This window comes from Carassius carassius, chromosome 37, assembly GCF_963082965.1.
Source record: "Carassius carassius chromosome 37, fCarCar2.1, whole genome shotgun sequence".
Classification (NCBI taxonomy): Eukaryota; Metazoa; Chordata; class Actinopteri; order Cypriniformes; family Cyprinidae; genus Carassius; species Carassius carassius.
Window position 1 is genome coordinate 9080949 of NC_081791.1, and position 14709 is coordinate 9095657.

General features: G+C 34.5%; 1 protein-coding gene across 5 annotated transcripts in view; it reads left to right on the forward strand.

Annotated features, from left to right (window-relative positions):
* Positions 1 to 1249: 1249 nt before the first annotated feature.
* LOC132117949 (uridine-cytidine kinase-like 1) overlaps positions 1250 to 14709 on the forward strand; it is a 25181-nt gene continuing 11721 nt past the window's right edge. The window contains exons 1-8 of one of the 5 annotated variants that reach the window (XM_059527339.1): positions 1250 to 1370; positions 7096 to 7289; positions 7381 to 7487; positions 10590 to 10760; positions 11794 to 11865; positions 11948 to 12137; positions 12216 to 12277; positions 13391 to 13407. In XM_059527339.1, the coding sequence (XP_059383322.1) occupies positions 1297 to 1370; positions 7096 to 7289; positions 7381 to 7487; positions 10590 to 10760; positions 11794 to 11865; positions 11948 to 12137; positions 12216 to 12277; positions 13391 to 13407 (887 nt within the window). In that variant the 5' untranslated portion in view covers positions 1250 to 1296. Of the gene's footprint in view, positions 1371 to 4726; positions 5074 to 6502; positions 6572 to 7095; positions 7290 to 7380; positions 7488 to 10589; positions 10761 to 11793; positions 11866 to 11947; positions 12138 to 12215; positions 12278 to 13390; positions 13408 to 14709 lie in introns of those variants that run through there. The other 4 variants (XM_059527341.1, XM_059527338.1, XM_059527340.1 and 1 more) reach the window with 4 other exon arrangements.

A 14709-nucleotide genomic window follows, 5' to 3' on the forward strand; every position in this document is an offset into this window, starting at 1 on the left:
CCCATGAAATAGGCTTGAATATGGAGTGTCGGTAGAGATTTTGGTGAATTTGATTGTGTGCTGTGGAATTTTGTACTAAGGGGGTCTGTAGAAAGTGGAGCCCCCTACCAGTTTTTAACAAGCATTCTTTTCATTACTTCAGCTTTTGTGTGAAATGAAGATTTACTAAGTTAGAGTTTGACCCATCGGACATCTGACCGAACGTCCTCAGAGAAGTTTACAAATAGAAGTCATTGTGTTTGATTAGAAATGAGGCTCTGGTTTGAGGTACAAAAGAATGATCCAAATACGTAGATTTTATTCAGATGCTCTAGAAGCTGTTAAATCTATTAATACTTATCAAATAATGAGAGTAATGGACAAAATGATCTTTTATTTCTTTTTATTAAGTTTTACGTAGGTTGGCAAGAGTTCTGAATCTAAACTATTATTCTCTCTTCCCCCCCCCCCTGGTGTATTAACTGTGCATTAATACCCCTCAAATAATTAATAAAATGTTGACAAAGGTTTGACTGATTTGTTTGTTTTCCTGTGTTTGGACAAATTCAATGTCGACCCCAAAATCAATAGGGATATATATATATTCAAAAAACATTTCAAAAATACTTTATTTGAAAACAGTTGTGCTGGGTCATTTTTGTGGAAATCATAATACTTTATTATTTATGAGAAATAAATCTTTTGTAACATTATATACTGTCACTATTGATCAGTTTTTAGGATTTGTGACAGTTCGTGTGTGTATAATGTTGTTGTCGTCTTTTTATGGATTTTTTTGGTAATTAGTAATAGATTTGTACACATGCTTTTTATTATTATATGTCATTATAATCAATTAAATAACTATATAATATTAAAACACATTATGACATTTGAGCTTAGATGGCAACTCTTAAGATTATTCAATATGTGTATATATTTTACCTAATTAATACATTTCCTCTACTGTCACATTTTGATCGATTCAATGCATCCTTCCTGAAAATAAAATGCATATACATAGATAAAATGTATAGCATTAATGTATAAATATGTAATATTATAATATTTTACTAAATACATTCCACCATATAAAATGTGTTATCAATTTACATAAGTTAAATTCGTAAAGCAAACGCTACCATGAGGTATCCCCAAAACTGTACTTACAAATATACTTTACAGTTTACATTCTGGGATTTGTAGTTCTCTTTGGCTGAAGTCACGTTCGACCCTATGAATAATAGAACTACATATCCCAGCAGCATTAGCGGAGCCTAAAGTCGCAACAGCTGATTGTCAAATAGGAAACTAACAATGTCTGCCGTGTGCGGAGACGGAAGGGTCTCAGCGATGGACTGCGTAGATAAATCGTCTATGCGCTGCCCAAGGTAACGTTTTAAGCCATTTACCGGCTAACCTCACATGTTATTAAGACTTCTGTTTTCTTAATGTGTGTATACATAGTTAACATTTAATCGCAATGGTTGACCTGTCGCGCGCGTGCTGGCTGCACCTCGCGTGTTTCTAAGACTTCACAAAACACAAGAAGATCATACACGTCTGATAACATTTATAAACGTCTCCTAGAATAACAAGAAGAGTGGATACTCGTTTCGACCATAAGCAAATTATTATGAAGTTATGACCCTGTTTCCTTGTCTTGTTTTAGCCTGTTTTTATACGGTCTATGGTTTTAGCCTATCAATATTTTGGTCCAAAATCTGGTCCTTAAATTTGATTAAAATGTCTTCTCTTAAACACACACTGTGTGTAAATGTGTGTTCTGCTCACTGTTGGTGTCTGACAGTGAAGCACATGGTCGATGATCTGTATAGTGACTATGACTCATTTGCATAGCTATATATATTTATATATATATATATATATATATATATATATATATATATATAAAATACCATCATCATCTGCGTTATATCTGTAGACTTTCTCAGCATCACATAATTATTAACTTATACAGTAACGTTATGTAATTAAACTACTGCAGAAAAACCACCTGCAGTCGAGTTGGTTTCTCATGTAAAAATAGTGTTAAGAACTAATACATAGAATAAACTATTAAACCACAAAATGATTTGTAGTAGTTTGTACTTGCTATACACTGTAACTGTGTTATAGTTGATGTATTTCTGAAGCTGATCTCTCACTGTCCTTGTGTTTGATTTGATTTGAGTCACAGCTCGGCTCACAGCGCCAGAGGACGCGCTCTCCAACCCTTTATGAGCAGAGCTCATGTTTCTGTATATTTACATACACACACACACACACACAGCTGCTGCTGGGACTGTTCTCCATGTGTGTAAACTGACGTGTGTAGGATTGAAGTGGAAAGAGAAGGTCTTGACCTTTGGGAGAGAAATCTAATAGGAGAATAAAAGGTTTAATTGGTTATTGTCACACAAAGAATCATACAGCACATAGACGCACCAATACATCCATGATTATGGATCAGCTCTTCTGGTTTTTGAATATACTTCTTTTAGGTTACTATAGATAGGCTACTATATATTCAGAAGTTTGGTAAGGTCAGTAAGACGTTTTTAAAGGAATAGATGCTGTTCATTTGAACTTTCTAGTCATCCAAATATTCTGGGGGGAAAAGTATTGTAGTTTTCATAAAAATATAGATAGCAAACCCTTTTACCATCAATAATAATAAATGTTCCTTGAGCAGCAAATCATTATATTAGATTGATTTCTGAAGTATCATGTGACACTGAAGACTGGAGTACTGCTGCTGAAAATACAGCTTTGCATCACAGGAATAAATAATATTTTAAAATATATTACAGTCTTTTAATAGTCTTTTTTTCTTAAAATTGTTAAAAAATATTATTGCATATACTGTGTTTTTGATCAAATAAATGCAACCTTGGTGAACATTTACTGACCCCAAACTTTTAAATATAATTCTGCATGTGTGTGTGTGTGTGTGTGTGTGTGTGTATATATATATATATATATATATATATATACAGTACAGACCAAAAGTTTGGAAACATTACTATTTTTAATGTTTTAAAGTTTCTTCTGCTCATCAAGCCTGCATTTATTTGATCAAAAATACAGAAAAAACTGTAATATTGTGAAATATTATTACAACTTAAAATAATAGTTTTCTATTTGAATATACTTAAAAAAAATAATTTATTCCTGTGATGCAAAGCTGAATTTTCAGCATCATTACTCCAGCCTTGTCACATACAACATCCAGTCTATCACATGATCATTTAGAAATCATTCTAATATTCTGATTTATTATGAGTGTTGGAAACAGTTCTGCTGGCTAATATATTTGATGAATAAAAGGTTAAAAAGAACTGCATTTATTCAAAATAAAAACAAAATTCTAATACTATATTTTCTTTACTATCACTTTTTATCAATTTAACACATCCTTGCTGAATAAAAGTATTGATTTTATTACTGAAATTACTGACCCTAAATTACTGACCAGTAGTGTATATTGTTATTACAAAATATTTATATTTTAAAAACATAGCTTCTTTTTTTTTTTTTACATTTTATTCATCAAAGTATCCTAAAAAAGTATCACATGTTCTGAAAAAATATTAAGCAGCAGAACTGTTTCCAACTTTGATAATGAATCATCATATTAGAATGATTTCTAAAGGATCATGTAATAATGATCCTAAAAATTCAGCTTTGCATCACAGAAATAAATGATAATTTAAAGTATAATACATTTAAAAACAATTATTTTAAATTTTAATTTTAAATTTTATGTCACAATATTACATTTTTTCTGTATTTTTGATCAAATAAATGCAGTCTTGATGAGCAGAAGAAACTTCTTTCAAAAACATTAAAAATAGTAATGTTTCCAAACTTTGGGTCTTTACTGTGTGTGTGTATGTATATATATATATATATATATATATATATATATACAATGTATATGTTCTGTAACGTAAAACAAATTTTATAAAAAGTTAATATTTTACTTAAAATGATTGTGCTGCTTAATATTTAGTATATTAAGAAACCTTTAATGCATTTTATTTTCAAGATTCTTTGATGAATAGAAAAATACTGTTATTTGTGATCAGCATAATGCAACCTTGCTGAATAAAAGCAATAATATAAATAATTAAAATATATAATATTGTTATACTTTTTTGTGGCAGTTTATGTGTGCATAACAAATATGTTACTCATCTTTTTTTGGTGGATTCTAATAAGTTTTGTAAACAGGTAATCATATGTTATAACAATCAGTTAGTAACTCATTACTATAATAAGAAATCATCTAATCACTTGGAATTTATTTATTTTTGTGACCAATACACTCATCTTAATACACACAGTTTGATATATATTTGTGGATGTGCATGCGCTGTAAGTAACATTACATTCAGTTCTGGCTGGGATACTGAGTTTCTTCATGATGTTTGTGAGGGGTGTCCCGCGAGGGGGGCAGGTGGAGATATGCCCCACAGGACAGATTGGTTGATAAGGTGATGGCAGAGCCCTTGGGTGTAATGTAGAGAGCGCACAGAGCTCATGACACACCCAGTGTCACAGAGCAGCTTGATTTGTTTATGTTCCTCTCCTAAGAACACAGTTCAGAAGCGCTCCTCTCGATCTCTCCAGTCACAGTGTCTCAGACAGACCAGCTGCCCCATAAGAGGCCAGCGGAGGGGGCGTGTGCTCTGCCTGTTTCCAACCTGCTGCTATTAATACCACCCACCAAACATAATCTGCAGGATAGGTTATCCTCTTACGTTTGTTGGAAGCACATTAGGGAGAGAGAAAGAGAGAATGTTTTTTTCTTGAATGGTCCCAGCCCACTAAACGCTTGTGACAAAGAACACAAAACCGAACCGACGTAGAAAGCACAGTTTTGTTTTCCTCCCCTCTGCTTCACTTTCGTTTCTTCCTGTTCTTTGGCTCTCCTCGGCTTGCCAGAGGGCAGGCGCTCTAGCGTCTGTGTGTGTGTGTGTGTGTGTGTGTCCCAGCGCTGATCTTTCTCTGCGCACCCATAATGAACACACTCCCAGCATACTCGGGAGCCAGGATCTCAGGCTGCTGGGCTTTTAGGGCAGATGGAAGGTAAGTCTGATAACTTGAAGACATTTTCAGAGCATCTTTGTGTCCGTCCTCCTCAGGTGTGTAGGACGCTCTTGAGTTGCAGTTGTGTGGTAAATTCAGCTGTTGCTGACAGGACTCTCTGCTTGCTGTGTTGTGCAGAAAACCTCAACTTAGGTTTGATTTCGGTATTATTAAATGTTTGATGGAAAATATTAATAAGTGATCTGCACAATGGTGTGTTCTCATACCATCCTTGAGTGTGAACTCATGATGCGAACCAGAAGTTGCAAACGAAGTGTCGTTGAGGTTAACGTGTATTTTTTAAAGTGACAGTTCACCCAAAAAGGAAGATTGACATTATGTATCCTCCTATTGTTCCAGTATGATTATATGACTGATGTTCTTCTGTGAAACATGAAAGGAGATGTTTTGAAGAATGTTCACGCTGCTCTGTTCGGTTAAAAATGGGAACTTGTGAAGTTCTTGGTAGCTTAATTGTTGAAAATTGAATTACTGCACAAAATCAGGTTGAAAAGATGAACAAATAATGTTAAAAGTTGAATCACTAATGAACCTTGAACATTTAAATATAATAAGACCATACACAACAAAAAGTAAACAAGTCTCTCAAGCAGATAAATGCAAAAGAGCACAACTATAAGAGAACAATAGTAAAGAATCAGGACATTTTCAGCCAGTGTCTAGATATTGTTTTAGTGTAAACGCTGAAAAACTAAAATATGACCTAAAATATAAAATATGAACGGTGACAAAAGCTAACACTAGACATTTAGATTTAGTGACAATATTGACACATTGTGTTTCCTTCAATGTATGTTTTAAATTCTCTTTACTTGGTCATAAAAGGCCTTTTAAAAAGTCATAAATGTGCCATTATAAAACGTTTAGAAACCCTGATAAAATATGTCCAAATGGCACTAGATTTAAAGTCATACATAAGCTCTATGTGAAGAACAGACTAAAGTTATATTATTTACTGAAAAGTTTTGATCTCCATACACTTTCTTAATTGCATTTTCTATTATTTCTCCTTTTGTTTTCCAAATGGAGAAAGAAGGGCATAGATAAAATGAATACTGTCATTTTGGTGAACTATTTCTTTAAGAGAGACTCTTACGAACTATGCAGTGGTTTGTTTTGCTCTGAAAATTCAAGGGCAGGGTCCACCATTTATCATCTTATCTGTTATCACACTTTTATATTGTAGCAGGGCAGATTATCTAGAAAGTTAAGGTGATCTCTTTTCTCACAAACAGAAACTCAGGCGCACGATTGCTTTTATTCTAGTTTTACCAGTTGTACCTTAGTTGCACAGGTCCAAGGTCTAGGCATTCTGGTTTAACCGTGTTATGTTAACATCTTTAGGGATTACACAGTCATGCATCGCTTGATCTGGCTGGCTAATTAAACGTATAGGTGATTAGTTTGATTTCTTCTTCTTAATGGACAAGTACAAGCACACATCTTCTGTGGACATCTGGCTTTCTCATCTGTTTTAGTAAGTATATTTCTTGCTGCTTATGAGAGCTACTAAGCTCCTAAGGTGTGACACACACTCTCGAAGGCATCCACCTATTTTACCTTGTGTCTCTTTCATTGATCCGTGACTCATCAATCATTCCAGAAATGCTCTTAGAAATCAGTGCATTTCAGCATTCAGGAACCTTCAACAAACAAATGCACCATTGGCTTACTGTAGTTTGCTTATGCATACTAATAATTAGTATACTGTAAGTCATGCATATTTTTAATAATGAAACTTGAGAGTTCAGTGTAATATGGACCAGCTGTTGTTTGTGCCAGGGTAACACCATACTACAAAATTGATGACGCCATTTTAGTATTTCCTCATTTAAATGCCTGTTACCTACATAAATGTAGTTAATCAATGCATGGAGGCGTTGTCATGATGGTTGCTGAGTCGACTGGTAACAGTTTGTGTGCAGGAAGTCAGAGTTGACACAGGAAATAGCTGGATGTGTCTTGTCTTGTTCACTGTACCATATTTCCTCTTTTTAATAGTGGCGGTGGGGAAGGCTCTCTGGACAGGCTCCTCCCATCCGTCAACACCAGCCTGTCACCACGAAAGCGGACCACCAGCCAGTGCAAATCAGAGCCTCCACTGCTGCGGACCAGTAAGAGGACCATCTACACCGCCGGACGCCCACCGTGGTACAATGAACACGGCACCCAGTCCAAAGAAGCTTTTGTTATCGGTTCGTATATTAAAGCGCTCCGGGGAGGACAAATCACAATCATCGTCAACCATCATCACGTGTCAGTTTACTGGTGTGTTTTTACCCACAGGGCTTTGTGGAGGCAGTGCCTCAGGCAAAACAACAGTTGCTCGTAAAATTATCGAGGCCTTGGATGTTCCTTGGGTGGTTCTTCTGTCAATGGATTCCTTCTACAAGGTAACAGGTCATCTCATTGTAAACCACTCATGCAGTAAACATCCCTTCTACAGATCTCAGTGACCTGGGGGTTCTGGGAAATCACACCCATTTCTGTGACAGCCCTGAGCTCTGTGTAAAGGGGAGTGGCATCCGTTTTTGGCCAATCAGAAACACTCTCTGGCTGTGATTTTATTTTGCATCTTCAAGTACACTTGAGTTTGAATCTCTTATAAAGTGAATTTAAAAATGCAACACGTGCAAGACGTCTAACAAGTTTATAGTGATAATGAATTATAAATCTGATGTCAGAAAAAGAGAAACATTGTTAAAAGAGAAGGTTCCCTGCAGATTTGCACTAAAATAAAAGCTCTATAGTTGAAAAATTATATATTTTTTATTATTTAAATGTTTTCAAGTTTTAATTATAATTGTACAAATTATAAAATACTTTACATGCAAGTCAATCCACACAAAAAAAATTTTTGGCTTCATAATCTTTAATCAAAATCTGAAAAAAATGCCCCTCCCCTCTGCATTGGAGGACCTTCCCTGATGACGTAGGTTTGGCTGTTTGGGTGTCTGCTTAGCATCCATAACCACACCCCTCCAACTGACAGTAGACAGGCTGCCTGTGTGTTTGAGAGCATTGACAGCGCGTGAAAGGAGAGGTGGCGAGGAGGTGCATGTTTGGTTGTGGCACTCACAAAACACTTTTACCATTCTCTAAAATTCCCTCGTTACGGTCCAGATGGCTCGAATTTTTACATGTCGAGGAAAGAGGGATAACCGAGAGGGCACGGATGTTCTCGAAGCACTTCACGCGCGAATGCTTCAAAAATTGGACAGAACACGAAATGGTGTTTCTGACATATGTCATTAGCTACTTTTCTAGATCCAATCAGGTGCTAATTGGAAAATAAAGCCACGCCCACTATTTTTCCTCCTTTAGTATTCCGTTTCTTTTGGAAATACATCACAACTCTGGAGAAAAGTGGTTTGCAACTTCTGGTTCACGTGGACTTTAAAGAGTTTGTATAATTTTGCCCAAAAAAGTTTTAGAATTTGTATCATATGTTAATTTAACAGAATCTTGTGTGATATAACTTTTTTTTTTTTTTTTGTATTTGTTTTATTTTGAATTTTTTTCAATTTTTATTTATTTTTATTATTATTGTTTTTGCCATGAAAATAGCCAAAGATGCTGACATGGCATTAAATACAAAATGTACTGCTACTTTGTGAGTCCAGCCATGTAGTCAGACTCAGTTACTTGTTGTTTGGGAATCTACTTGACTGGTTAAATCAAAAATATCTTTTATTTGAGTTTCTTCTTTGAAAGCTTAAGCATCATTTCAGACAAGTGTGTCTAAAAACTTGACAGGTAAAGTGTCATATTATTGAAATTCTAGTTCATTAACCATCATCCAGATGGCAGAATATAAAAGCTCTATCCAGAGATACGGTATGAAAGATTTCATGCATCTGTTCTCATATAGAGAGCACGGGCACAAGTCATTAGTGTGCTTTTAGTTATATAATCCATTAAATCCTTGAGAAGAATCTCAGATCCTGTGCTGAGAAACTCAAGCGGTGTCTTTACTGTGGCCTGCAGCATTCAAACACAAGCCGTTATGTCTTTATGATGTGTAAGTGAGCCGTCGCTCTGTCATGTGAGGAATGTGAGAGTCTGCAGAGGTGGATCAGAGCCATTTGTTTGAACAGTTTATCAGCTGTTGTATATCTGATGAGAAATCATTACACTTATATGAGGAGGCTGAAGCAGTGTGTTTTTGTGTACATGTCCCGGTGTGTAAATGTTCCTCCTAAATTTAGTTCAGCTGACCTTAGCCATGTGCCTGAAGAGAGGCGGGGGGTAATCATACAGTGGACTGCACTGTGTCTGCTGCAGGGTGAAAGTATATCCCTCCATAAAGACTGGAGGGGGTTTCTAGATGTTGTCTTCTCTTGTCTGGAAAATATTACTTGAAAATGCAGCTCATATATAGACAGTTCACACTCTGGGATTAATGTGCTTAATATTGTGGTTTATAAAACAAGCTAATGTCTAATTTTATATGATATTTATACATTGTTTTTGTTTTTTTGTTTTTTCTTTGTCAAATGATACAATTCTAAAAGTTGTTTAAACTTTTTTTTGCCTTCACAAATAATATCTAGCCTCTATATCTCTACAAAAGTTTTTTTTTTTTTTTTAATTGCTCCATTTTTAAAAATCATGGAAATGTACTTTAGTCAGCAATTGAAGGGGATCTAAACCTTTCATCAAAGCTAAAAACCCAAATGCGTTCTTGTATTAGGACAACTTTGATGAAAGGTTTTGACTGCTGTATTGGTCAAAATGTGTGAGAGCAATTTATTTATATATATTTTATTCATTATATATTTTAATGTTTTGTCTTTTACGCTTAACATTTGTGATTTTATGCCTCACTTTATATTATATATATAATATATAATATAATATATATATATATATATATATATATATATATATATATTTTTTTTTTTTTTTTTTTTAGTGTAATTTTTTCCAGTGTTGCAAAGCTGAATTTTCCTCAAGTCTTCAGATCCTTCAGAAATCATTCAGATTGGCTGATTTACTGATTTACTATTTCTTATTGCTGTTAATATTGAGCAGCAATTGTTTGAAATATAAATCTTTTTACATTTTATAAGTCCTTAATTGTCACCAATTTTAATCCGACACCAAACTTTTGCATGGTAGAAGGTAATCTGCAGTAATTATAATAATCCCCCCCCCCCCCCATGTATCATCAGATTGCTTTTGCTCTCCTTTATATTGAAGTATGTCTGTGTGTTACAGTGATTTTTACCTAAGTTTACCCCTTTGCATCATGTCTAACAGCATGCTGTACCTGTGGTACCAGTGTAATGCACAAACACTCATAGCTTGTAACATGATTTGCAATGGCAACTATCTGGAGGAACCTGGTGATTTGTGTCTAGCTGAAGGACAGCCCTTGTCTGTTTTGAACCTACAACCTTGATCTCAGACCAGCAGGCCACGCCGCTGGCAGATATTTGATCTGAAGTCAGAGGTGTAACCCCGGTGCGTCTGCTGTGACGTGTTTCCTGCAGGTTCTGACGGCCGAACAGCAGCTGCTGGCTGCTAATAATGATTACAACTTTGACCATCCAGACGCCTTTGACTTCAGCCTGCTGGTGCACACTATCCGCAAACTCAAGCAGGGCAAGAGCGTGAAGATCCCGGTGTATGACTTCACCACACACGGACGGCAGAAAGTATGGGTGAGTGCAAACACACAGCTGATCATCTGTAAAACCAGATCACATCAACCAGATGTGGGTTTGTTGTTCCTCATTTTTCTACTCCGATTTGCTTAAAGTGTCATGTCATGTAAATGATCAGTGTTGGGGAAGCTGCTTGGAAGCTGTTTTTTATTTTTATTTAAAAATGGCAATAAAGATACATTTTGAACAAGTGGCTAGCTACATTTATAAGTCAACTTTTTGTTCAATTCCTAAACTAGGTTGTGAGTTAATGGAACACACTATTAATTAAAGAAATCATAAAAATTGTAATACATTTTTAAAATAAAATCGTAAAAACTTAAAATGAAAATAAATCTTATGTAAATGTGTAAAGAAATAAGTATTTGTAAAATAAATCATTGTAAATGGAAATTAAATCCGTAAAATATAATATAATAAATTACAAATCTGATAGGCTATTTTAATAAAATAAATAGTTAAAAATAAATATTTAAATCATATAAAATGTAACAATTCAAATATTTAAAAAATAATAATTAAATCAGAATATTATAATGTTAATATAAATAAATCGCTAATTTTTAATTACAAATAAATTGTAAAAAGTGAGTAAATCATCATTTTAAATTCCAATTAATATTAAAACAAAAAAAAGTTATCATAAACATGTAAAAGTAAAATAAATCATTTTAAAAACAAAAAATAAAAATAAAACAGTTTCTTAAAAAAATTTGTATGACCATTTACTGACACCAGAGAGCCGTGAACATGAAATATATTTACAGTATTCCAGTTTTATTGCCTTAAAATCAGGAGTAATTGAAGCTAATATTTTAGGTCAAAGACCAAAAACTTTAAGCCCTGTTCTATACAAACAAAAATAGCTAACCTCTAGTCTTTAACCAACAGAAGCTAATGAAAGCTGCATTAGCTTTTAAATGACCTTTAATATTACATAATATAATCTGAGCATTTCAGCATGTTTTAAAGTTTACTTTCTATACTAGAATCACAAAATAATTACAATAATCATTGTGCTTGCTTGCAGAAAACGGTGTATGGGGCCAGCGTCATTATATTTGAGGGCATCATGTCATTTGCAGATAAAGAGCTGCTGAAGGTAAGCCTCATCAGATCTGTCATGATGTGGTTATTTCTCCGGCTGGAGCTGATCTGGAGCGCCGTCTGTGTCTGTGTTTCAGCTGCTGGACATGAAGATCTTCGTGGACACAGATTCTGACATCCGGCTGGTACGGAGGCTCAGGAGGGACATCACCGAGCGCGGCCGGGACATCGATGGAGTGATCAAACAGTACAACAAGTTTGTGAAGCCAGCCTTTGAGCAGTACATCGAGCCCACCATGAGACTGGCAGATATCGTGGTGCCTCGGGGTGAGTTCGCTCTGACAGATGTCTAGCACATTGCATTAGTAGTGCTTTGTTGTAATTCCTGTTCTTCATTTCCTGTAGGTGGCGGCAACATGGTGGCCATTGATCTTATAGTGCAGCACGTCCACAGTCAGCTGGAGGAGGTGAGATCAGCACATAAAGCATCACAGACTCTCGATTTAAAGCATCATTTGGTCATAGTGGATCTTTCAGATGTCAAATATCGCCCCCTTCTGGATGAAATATTCCAGGCCGCCTATTTAATAACATTTTAACAGAAATATATAATATATAACTATAGTTATATTAACTATTATATTTAATTGTAACGTTAATATAAAGTATATAGAACTAATAATTTCAAATTACCATTCAGAAGTCTTGTTGACATTTTTTTGTAAGTTGACAAATTTTTTATAAATTTTGTAGTTCGAGTACATTTAACTTTTTTTTTTTTTTTTTTTTTTTTACATTTCAAATTAAATATATTATTTTGTTATTTTAACAGATAATGGTAGTATCGGTAAATAAAATGGTCTTCAACTAAATAAAGTATGAAACGAGGAAAGAAAATATAACAAAATACTATTTATAATTATGAATTAATTAACTTAGCTTTTAATGTATTTATAATATTATATTAAAAATAATATAGTAATTTTAAATATTGCTAACCATTTCAGGAGAAAACCAACGTTTTAATTATCAAAGAAGATTTTTATTCCTTGTGAGACATCTTCGTTAATATTTCCTGTACGATTTCCTTTGTAATGTGTGTTTGGTTGGTTGTGAAAATGATATTCATCTTCATTATTTCCTCCCAAATGTTTTTCCTGTGATTTATTAGAGCAATAATCAGTGTGCGGCGTGCACCTCACGAGAAGTGGTTTTAATAACGCTTGTGCATTGTGGATTGGGAATGATTTGTAGTGGACTAATATTTGACTTGGTATCATTGACTGTAATATGAAACATTGACAGACCCACAGAGAATCTGCACAGATTTCATCAACATTTTTGAAGCATATGTTGAATGCAAATGTTCCCCGGCCTTTTCATGTTTGCTAAATATTTTGACCATTTTATGATAATTTCAGCTATGAGTAGAAAGTAATACTTTCATTCAAGCTCCCTTTAAGTCCCTCTAAAGCAGATTGTGTGTGGGCCTGCTGATTGTGTGTAATGTTTTGTTTGGCCGTGCCCCCTCACCGCACTGGTTTGTTCTCTCTCCTCTTGCTCCCCTCGCGGTGGCACAGCGTGAACTCAGCGTCAGGTAGAGTAGCACTGCTCTTCTTCTCACTTCCTGTCACTGCCTGCACAGAAGGCTCCCCTCAGCACTGGTCTGGGCTCAGTCCTGATGATATTCGTCTAGCATCCTCTCAAACTGTGGCCTTCACAGCACGCCGGTCTCTTCCTCCTGAGCTCTGCTGCACTTCCTGTACAGACCAACAGAGCGCAGTGTCTCTTTCTGCTGACTGCTCACTGTCACATCAGTTTTTATGAGCACTGGTGTGGTTCAATTTGATCAAATCATGAATCAGTTGAATCATGAATCATGCTTTGAATAAGCATGAAGACACGTGTCATATTTCACCTCTACATACATACATTTGTTTTAAAAATAGTTCTGTATAGATTTCCTTATATTAAATTTATATATAAATATTTAAAATAAAATAAAGAAATGTTGGCAACACTTTATTTTAAGCTGTCCTTTTTACACTGTAAGAAGGACTCCATAAAATAAAACCAAAAAATATTTTAAGTGTTTAATTTAAAATATTAATATTTAATTTTAAAAATAAATTCTTTCAATTTGAATAATTGTAAGTTTACTTAAAGATTATTTCAGTTTGTTGTCAAGGCAGCATTTTTAATTGAATTTTTATAATTGAAAAATAAAATTGCAGCGTTTTCAATTACTGAAAAAGAGTTTCAACTTTAGTTTTAGTTCGCAGTAAAATACAGATGTATTTATTTTGTTTTACAATGTAGTTTATTTTAATAAATGTAATACTGATAATATTAATAATAATGGTTTTATATTTATTTTTTATATACTTTATACATTTTTCCATTGTTTAACTATTCATTATTTTAAGAAATATTTTATTTTTTTATTTCTATTTTTTTATTATTGTTATTATTTGGGGGTAAAATATGACCCGGAAGTGTTAATGACTGGTTTTACAAGATCATTCAAATTTTCCATAACATAAAACAATCTGGCATTGTGGGGGGAAAGTAATGATAAAATGATCAAGCATTATTATAATATATATTCCCACACTGATGAGCGATGAAACCACAGAGCAGCACTGATCAGTCTAGTACTGCCCAGCAGTAGAGCATCATGGGATGCACGTCTCATGACATGATATAATGCGAGAGGATAGATGCTCAGGTCTGCAGTCAGGAGGGAGGCAAACACCTTCTGTTTTCCATCCTTCGGTGTTTTACAGCAGACATCCTCCCTGCATGCTGCATCTAAAAATACTCCGCCGTCTTCCTCCCCTTGACCTCTCTTTCTCTTACTTTCTCTTGCTCTCTCTGTCTTTCCTCTCTTGTTCTCTCT